At 41.0% G+C, this 9789-nt stretch overlaps 1 protein-coding gene across 7 annotated transcripts in view; it reads left to right on the plus strand.

The window, feature by feature from the left end:
• The window catches only part of ank1a (ankyrin 1, erythrocytic a), a 120964-nt gene that overhangs the window by 107513 nt on the left and 3662 nt on the right, over positions 1 to 9789 (plus strand). For 5 of the 7 annotated variants that reach the window (XM_027016865.2, XM_027016862.2, XM_027016863.2 and 2 more), the window contains 3 exons: positions 4988 to 5642; positions 6009 to 6345; positions 9431 to 9514. In XM_027016865.2, coding sequence (XP_026872666.2) covers positions 4988 to 5642; positions 6009 to 6345; positions 9431 to 9514 — 1076 coding nt within the window. Of the gene's footprint in view, positions 1 to 1253; positions 2143 to 4987; positions 5643 to 6008; positions 6346 to 7919; positions 8457 to 9430; positions 9515 to 9789 lie in introns of those variants that run through there. The other 2 variants (XM_027016868.2, XM_035526554.1) reach the window with 2 other exon arrangements.

The following is a 9789-nucleotide window of genomic DNA, read 5'->3' on the forward strand; positions in this document are numbered from 1 at the left end:
AGGGAAAAGGTTCAGAAACTAGTGTAACATCAGCAAGACTTCACCAAACAAGTGAAAATATAGCAGGGCATTCAACTGAAAGAGCTCAGTTGCAGGTGATAAGAGATGCGAGCATAGACAGACAGTAAGGACCAATCAGAAAATGAGGAACCAGTGTAACGTCTTCTAGGGGGGAAATTTCTACAGAGAACTGATACTTTGAGTGAAGAAAAAAGTTTAAAGTTACTTTTAGTTTTCTGAAGATTGGTTTTAGTTCTTCTAATGATTTCTGTGGACCAAACAAATTAAATATTAGTTTAAGTGAACTCATCTGGCCATTTCATAAATAACTTGGTAGAAAATACAAAAACAAGGTAAAAACAAACAAACAATGGAAAGCATTTGAACTCCGTGTTACCTATTATGGAAAATTAGCTTTTAACCTTTACACATTTATATTAGTAGTATATATTACAGTATTAATATTAGTACACATCTTACACATAGCAAAAAAAAATCCTACACACCAGTTTTCCAAATCATAAAATGAACCAATGGTACAGAAACAGCATAGCAGCTCCAAGCAGCATAAGACAGTTTTATGGGACTTTACTCCCTCAGTCAAACTGAATTTACCCTATCAGAGTAAATTACATTATTTTCAGATGGGCACATGTACCCAAAAACATACTTATTTCCTAATAGGACATGTAGAGTGGCCCCTGCTGGAAGCACATGAAAGATTCGCACAATAAATAACAAGTTTGCTCTAAGATCCAGATAGACAAGAATCTAAGGGCAGTTAATGGTGTACTGTCCATCTAGGCAGAGTGCCATCGTCTTCCATTTAACCTCTCTCTTTGTGTTCTCTGGACATGTCATCTGCAGCCCAGCCTTTTCCTCCTCCTCCACACCTCTACGACCTTTGACCTCATACAGACATCATGTTGACCTCTGGCCCTCATCTCTTTTATCTTTAGACCTGTTGAACCTGCATTTTTACCACTTCTTTTTTCCCTCCCACAAAAATACATCACCTTTCTTACCAGTCTTCTCTGTGATCAAAATTCCCTCCTCACTAGCTGTGTACACAGCGCCCCCTGCAGGAGGGAGGTGTTTCTGACTTACCATGTTTCCTTCTGTCTCTGTCTCCTGTTCCGCTCTTTCTGTCTTCTTTCTCCTGTCATCTCTCCTCTCCCTATTCTGTCTCTTTCTCATACAACCCCCTTATCTTCCTGTCTTCCTCCCCTGATGCCTGTCTGCATGCACTCGAGGCCCAATGATGTTATGACTTCCTTTTACCATAGAATGTGCATGGAGTATCAGAGACACTCAACTTTTTAGTATCATTTTGCTTGAAGGGCTTAAATATGGTGACATATTTGCTGCATTCATACAATATCTTGATCATGTTACTTTTGAAATGCTTGTGAGAACAGTGTACCTTTTTTTTAATGGTCCAACGTCCTAGCAGCATTGCTATGTCTAGACTATGGAGACAAAGCAACAGACATATGGGTGACTGTTTGGCAAAATCCACATCGAAATGCCCTTCAAATAAACTGCAGTTTTGCATGCTGTATGTGTTGCATGTGGGGCTGAATTGTGCTTGCCCAGCATGGCATATAGTGTAATAATGTAAAGTCTTACCATAGCTGCAGTTACTCTATTAGGATGACAAAGGTGTTGTTTTGGCCACTGTACTATCACCCCAAGGTACATGTTGTAAAAGTCCTTTGCTTCATGTCAGACCTTTACCTGTGATTAGTGCTCCACAAGTTACAATGTCTATGTGTCTTTATAAGCATTTTGATTTAATTTTAGTTTTGATTTTTTTCATAACTACTGCATTACCAAATAGTTTTTGTGGTACTAAGTGTCTGTTCTATATGTGTGTATATATCTGTGCTCTGCATCAATCATTGTTTGTCTGTGACCCTCTTTAACAGTTTTCCATGTAACTTTGGAATAATTTTTGGTTCTTTGTGTGTCTGTGTCTTCCTATGTTTGTGTCTATTTGCATGGCTATATTTCATGTTTATAAATGTGGCAAGTAGTGTGAAATATAGACATAGAGGCTGATACAAACATAGGAACGTACACACACAAAGTACTAAAACTTCACGTGTTGTGTTTATGTATATATATATATATATATATATGTGTGTGTGTGTGTGTGTGTGAATAGACATTCATATGTACCTATGTTTTTGTTGTTACACACATGGAAACATTTATAATCAAATAAATGGTGCAACAAACCTCAACCTAACCACAAATCTACACTCAGAATATAGTCTGAACTTTAAGCCAGAGATAATAAAACACAAATGTGTAACCTCCGCCCCTTTATAATAAATACTTTTTACGAGTTTTTAAAAATGTGACTAGCTGGTGTCACTAGAATGCCCTGCACACAGTATATTCCTAGCTAGTGGCAAATGTGTGTTATACCCCTGGCTAGTTTTTTTAGTACACAGCGACACACAACACACCCTGATACCTCCATATACAAAAGGCTTTCCCAGAACGCATAAACATGTTAGACATGCATGCACACAGTGACTAAATTACTGCATTCACTAACTCATGAACACCCTTTAAACATGCTTGACCCTTACCTACCCTTACTCTCACAGCCTGATTTTCTTTCTTGTTTCCTTTAATGGCACTTGGCCCTTCAATTGTTATTAACAACATTTCTGGGTGAATTATTGTTTCAATTGCATAGAAAGAACTGGAAGCATGTTGCTCTTTTAAAATTCTTTATATTGATATCTTTATATTGAAGTAGGTCAATAGCACAAATATCATAAAAAATATTTAACAATTTTATATATAATGTTAAATACCTTTAAATAATTTCTATCATTGCAAACAAGGGATTTACTTAAGAGAAAATGAATTATGTACTATTTTGGCTAAAAAATAAACTAAACAGTAGATTTTAAAAATGTTTAATGTTAAAGTATTCCTAGGAATACAATATAAATCTGATGTAATTTGCACCACATTATGTAAAAAATTACATTTAACTATACAACACGTGTTGTCACAAAACAGCTTTACAAATGTTTGGATCCAGATCCCTAATGAGTAAGCCAGTGGTGACAGTGGCAGGGAAAAACTCCCTGTGTGGAATTAAGGAAGAAATCTCGAGAGGTCCAAGAGGAAGGGAATCCATTCTCTCTGAGTGTCCAATCTTAACACTCCATGCTATACTTCTATACCACATTATATATAGTTACATTACAGACATCCTACCATGAATTTAGAAATCTTTTATCATTCCTGAAATTCTAATTCAAGGTTAAACATTATTAAGAGTTTTTTAATATTTCAACAAATTACTTTTTTAATGAATCAGTGTATTACATTGACATACTATGGTTTTCAGTCTATGATATAACAGTGCTATCATATCATGTAGTAGTTCCTTGAAAAGGAAGGAGGCCAAGCATGTCAGTTGAGTCCATCTTCTATTGGCTGGAGTGCTCTTGCATTTTCAAAAAAAAACATTTACTGAGCTTGTGCTAAGTGCTCTTACAATAGACCATAATGCAGAATTATAACAACTGTGCTTGGACATGAAGCTATGTGAGGCAGTGTATACTTCAGTTGAACTCACATTCCAGGGCCATGTGGCAGATGGAGCCTTTTAGTGTGTATTGGACAGCCTTATCAGGGCAATAAAACAGGTCAGGGATATGGACTGGTTGAAAAGGACCATTGCTTTTTGTCAGGATAACAATTTCATGATAACAGCTTCACACAATACACAAACTGCCCACTTCTGCACTTGTCTACCTGATTCAAGAAAAGCATCACCAATCTTTCATTATATTGCATGTGCTGACTAACCAGTTTTAACAGGTGGGGATTAGGAGTATTTTGGAGCTTTGTATCCTGAAAACATTAGCGTAATAGAAGTGTTGTATCGGCCAGACAACAGCCTGCATTTGTTATTATAAAACAAATAAACTGTAGATAAAGGCCAGTGCTATGCTGTGCAGCTATATTCTCCCACAACCACATTCTCGTTTGCTAATTTGATCAAATAAAAAAAACATTAATATGAGATTCTCATTTTTATGTGTACAGTCATGTTCATTTACACAAATAATAAAATGCACATATAAATATGTTAACATTTTATTATGTTAACATTTTATTGTGTATTGTTTTCATTATTATAAATTGTAGATGTATATGTAAATGTAAATTGTGATATTTTACAAAAACCAGTGTCATATCCAAGTATGCATACATGCAAATAACAGGAACAGAGAGCAGTTTGCCTATCCTCCATCTAAAAGGAATGTGTTAGTAAATAATATCATGAATTTAATGTTAAATGCCAACAGTTTTTTTCTGAAGAAGTGGATGTGTTTTTCTTTTAGTTATGTTGGACCTTTGTTGGATTTTGGGATGCTGCATGGTTTTCTCACTAAACTGGTGACTTCTTTGGGTTATCCATGGGAGTTGGAGCAGCTTTGCTTTCAGCAGAAAGAGTGAAGTAGCCTACAAATGCAGGAAAGCTTGTATGCATGCTCTTTCCAAATGACAGCATGAGAGCATATGCATGTGTGCGTGTGAGTGGGCGGTGAGTCCCAAACACACAAGGCCTGTAGGGTTGTCTTTGCTTCCTGATTGGTAACAGATGAGAGTTATCCTTCTTTCCCTTTCTCTGGTGGCAGTGTGTTCCTCTATCAGTAAGTGCCAGTATTGGGGGCAGCATTGATGATTGTGTATTAGGTTGAGTACTTGCTGCTGCCCCACTGCCTGCACTCCTGCTGCTGACTGCTCTGGCTTGCAAGAACCTCCCCCATCTTTTCCTTCTCTCCTGCGACCCCAGGTCATCCTTGCCTTTCCTTCCCCCACCCCACCCCACCCCCCAACGCTTACCCTGGTCTGGAGCACATCCCTCCCAGGGTGGTAAGGATGGGGCGGGGCGGGGTGGCGCCGCAGGGGGGCCTGTGTCAGTGTGCCTCTCTCTGTGTCACTCCAGGTTATGGGCTGGTGGCACAGGAGCAGCTGCTCTCGCCCACCTCCCTGCAGCACAGCCCCCCCTCGCCGCTGGGCCAAGAGCCCTACTGGCAGGAAGTGTCAAGCATGGAGTGTGCGCCCATCGCCACTACAGAGGAAGACACACTCATGGAGATGTCTGAGGTGCAGGTGTGGCCCTCAGGCAAGAGCCCCTCGCTGGTGGCAGTGGAGGACTCCTCCCTAGAGTGCAGCAACACTGAAGACTCTGAAGGGCAGTTCTACGGGAGCCTAGGGAGGCCAGGAAGCCTAACCCCAGGTGGAACACAGGTGACCAGGGAGCTGAGTGGCTCCGTTGAGCTGCTAGAGGACCAATCCATTGGGGCTGATTCAGAGAACAGCGCCGCCACCCCTGACATGAGCAAAGGGGTCAACATCAATGGCCTAGACAGAGGTCAAGGGTCGGAGATGGACAAGAAAGGAGAGGCCACTGCTGACACAGGCAGTGGCCCCAAAGGAGCCGATGGGGGGCTGGGAGGAGGCAATGAAGGAGGAGATAGAGGAGGAGATGGTGCAGGCTTAGAGGAAGGCTTGTCTCTTGTTGCAGGGCAGCAGAGGATTTACTCTCGAATGAGTGAGTCATCAGGATTTAGCCGTGTGGCTGATCACAATGGCGAAAGGTGAGTTTGTTTTTCTGAGGATTTATTGTTTTTGTTTTTTTCTTTTTTGTTTATTTTGTTTCGAAAGTTCACTTTAGAGAGTCAGAGTCAGAAGATAAGCAGCAATTCATGGCTTGTGTTAATAAATGAGGTTACATCATTTTGGGCTACTATCCCCCTTCTGGACACATTGAATTTTGAAATATGTCAATTTTGAGTAAATATAGCAAAAGTAACAATTCTATACTGCAAACATTTCTCATAGCACAATTGCTTTTCACAAAAGAGGTTTTTTTTTGGAGGGGGGGGGGGGTTTGTTTAAAATTAGATTATCCAAAAGATTCTGCAAAAACTCTTCTACTACTAATTTCTTCTTTCTTCCCTCAGGTTGAGTGGTGGTTCTTTCCTGTCCTACCTCCAGGACCAGTCTGGCCCTGGTTGGCATGCTCCAGATCCCACACAGAACTGGATAGGATCTCCACAGTCGCCCAGTCCCAGACAGGCCATGGAGTCCATGATGTCTTCAGTGAGGGCAGCAGTGGATGGAGATTTGTGCCGGTCCCATCTGTCCCAGGAACCCTTGCTCCAGCCAGTGCGAGACATGGGACACTCTGAATTCCTGCGGGGGCATTTCCGAGGAACGCAGCCTTTCGAGAAAGGACTGGGCTTCCCCCACAGAGTGCCTGAACTTCCAGGATGGGAAGACATGCATCTCAGACGACAAGTAAGTGCCAGCAGAGTTGGTTTGGAAGAGATCAATACTAGGGCTCACTCAGTATATTTTTGTTCAGGCCTTCATTTTTAGACTGTGACACATCCATTTCATGATGCAGTTCATCAGTAGACAGGTGATTGATTGCCTTTACTTTGTGGGAGATGGGTTTGTGCTACATTACTAGAGGTCCAGAAATAGATTTTTTTCAATACACCATGAAGTACCAGAACTTTTGGAACCCTTTGTCTATAAAACTGAAGCTGCACTGTTTGGCCACTGGTCCAATACCAACCTTCTTTTGTTTTTGGTACCTACTCAAGACTGGCACCAACAGCACCTAATTGTACTCCATTGTCAAGCTAGCAGCAGTGCTGATTGGTTTAGTATACTATGTCACACAGCCTGCAGTAACATATAATCGCATATAAAAATGAACTTTTATTAGGTAAACGTTTTTTGTTTATATATAATGCAATAGAAGTGTTATTTAAAACAGAATTGATTATTAGCACATTTAAAAGCTAACTGATATCAAGGCCTACAGTGTTTAACCTTGGTATGCAACATTAGATGATTAGTTTAACTAGTTTAACTGTTGTGATTACTGGCATCACTATGACTATTCTAGCTGTTGTAAAATGAACTACTACTAGAGCCCAAATTTCCACTGGGTTCTTTTTAGGCCAGTTCTTGATTTTAAATGTGTTATGGAAAAATATTCAAAGTACATCATTCAGAAAATAACAAAGGACACTGTTCTGTTGTTCATTTATTTTGAACCACTGGCATTAGTCTTTTTTCATTACTCAGAACTGGCTAATACTAAAGACTTTGTGCAAACTTACTGAGACCAATTAATATTAGTTGTTGTGAATAGGAAGACTGAAAGGCTCAAGGCAGGCTGAAATGAAATTACATTACTCTTTTACTAAAGAGTTGATATCCGAAGACATTTATCTTCTTTTGTAAAGGTGTACAGTAAGTCAGACATGCATGAATGTAGTTCATCACCACACACACGCACACACACACACACACACACACACACACACACACACACACACACACACACACACACACACACACACACAAACTAACACACTCAGAGCCCAAGAAGGACACAGCTAGTAGGTGCCAGATATAGCTCCTGGCCCACTCCCTCTCACACTAACACTCACTATGGCTGCTGCTGCTCTTTTTGCAATTGGGGGAGGGATTCTGTAGGTTATATTTGGTGAGAATGTATGAACATTAAGGTCAATGCTTACAATGGTCTGTTTAGCTAGCTGAGAATGGTCAGTTCTCTTACTATCCCATGTGATACTTGAAGCCAAAGAGTGTACTGAACAGGGTGATAAATAACTTGCATGGCAAAAAATAAACTGAATTGGATTGTTTCTCATTAGTACAGTCCTCGGATAAAACAGAGATCGGAAACAGAGGTTTAATATTCACATTTATTTCTGCTTGGATGTCTTCCAATGGTTTCACAGAGGTGTCCAGCCAAAGGTATTTAAAGCATGCAGATCACATGTGCAATAGGAGACAGGGTGTTTTTGGAAGCAGCCATAGAAAGAGTGGAGAGGGAGGAGTGAGAGAGAGAGAGGACACTGAAACCAATGTGTTTGGTGACATTTGGTCAGCCCCTTCCCACATCCAGCTGACTGGTGTCAGAAAAAAAGGGAGGACCTTTATGTGACCGGGAGGGAGAGAGAGAATGGGTTCGGACCACAGTCTATTCCTGCTCTTCTGATGAGGTCTGGCATGAGGAAACAGAAAGCTTGACTAACCAGCGCAGTGTCTCTGAGCAGCCTGAGAAGCTGCACTAAACCAGTGCAACTTAAGGAACTGCATGTGTGCATGAACACGTGAAGGCAGACAGGGAGTCCTGCCGAGACACCATGTGGGCTCTGCTCACAGAGCTGCTCTTCAGCTTCGTGGTGCTGGCCTTCCTGGTGATCAGCTGCCAGAACGTGCTGCACATTGCAAGTGGCTCTGTGCGCTCCGTGCTGACGTACATCCATGCTCAGCTGGACCGAGAGCTGGGGGAGGACGAGAGCGTGGCAGATGAGGAGGAAAATGTTACCACGCGTGTGGTGCGGCGCAGGGTTATTCTGAAGGTACCGTTTTTGGAGCGTCGGGAGGGGGAGAGAGACGAGAACTGGCAAGGGAGAGAATAGCACAAGCACCTGGGTTCTTTAAAGGAATAGTTCATCTCAAAACGTTAACTTGCTAATGCAGTTCTCATCAGCAGTGCTGGGACTTATGATTAGGGCTCATTGTTAAAGTTTGTATGTAGGTCAAAAGTAACTGTAAAGGTACCTCTGTATTCAAAAGGTGTGACTCCATTTCTATGGTATGTTTCTCTGAGTTAGTGGCTGCACACGTCCATTTCTTTTTGCCGCACCATTTTCTCTGTGCTTCACTTGCAATGGCTGGCAGTTGGTGCTCATATATAGTAGTGAAGCCACTGATGATTTTAGGAGTCTATTTTAAAAACATTTAAATTCCAAACTCCTCACTACTTGCTGAGTCCTGTCATTTCTTTTCTTCTCAGCCATTTATGGCTATAGTATCTATACATAGTCACAATTCTTTTTCAAAATATTCTTTTATTAACTTTCCTAGAGCTGTTGCATCCAGATTTTTACAGTTTTGTAATTGGCCATTCATTTGGGCAGTGTTGAGCCATGTGATGTGTTTTTCTGCATGTGAAATATTTTCAGAGGACTCGGAATGATAATCCGGACCATTATTCAGAAAGTTATATTGTAATTATCAGGTAACCACTCTCACATGGACCAGCAGGTAAAATGAGATTTGCAGGTACAAATATGTGAGAGATAAATATTTTTGAACATTGTGGAGTCTGCATTGTTTTGATATGAAGTGTTTGTAGTATTTGACAGTTATATTGTGTTTATCCTGGGGAAGATCATAACCCTTCTGTTCAGGCAAGTGTAGCTCTCGCTACATACACTCCTTGAACTCAAATATCAGTATAGTTTATTTTCTCTGTTCTGACATGCTTCCAAAAGCCTATTCATTCCTTCAGGCTCTTCACACTGCCATTATACTCTCATATATTACGTAGGGTGATGAGGCCGAGGACCTTCCTGGAGAGCAAGTGAGAGAGGAGCAGTTTACAGATGAGCATGGCAACATCGTCACCAAGAAGGTCAGCTTTCCCATGCTTTCTACTGCTTGTCTGCCTGCAGCAAAGTCACCCCATTACCTAATGGAATGACTACTCTTGGACTCAGGAAAAATGATTATTACAGCAATAATCATTTTGTTCACAGGCACCCTATTTGTTTGTTGCTAATGGGGTGACATGGCATCCAAAAGCAAAGTAGATGTGCATCAGATGTCAGATACCTCACCATAAAAAGCAAAACATCTTGCATTAAATGCAGTAGTGGCCTTGCAACATATTGACTGGTTGCTGGGACT

The sequence above is a fragment of the Electrophorus electricus genome, chromosome 5, assembly GCF_013358815.1.
Source record: "Electrophorus electricus isolate fEleEle1 chromosome 5, fEleEle1.pri, whole genome shotgun sequence".
NCBI lineage: Eukaryota > Metazoa > Chordata > Actinopteri > Gymnotiformes > Gymnotidae > Electrophorus > Electrophorus electricus.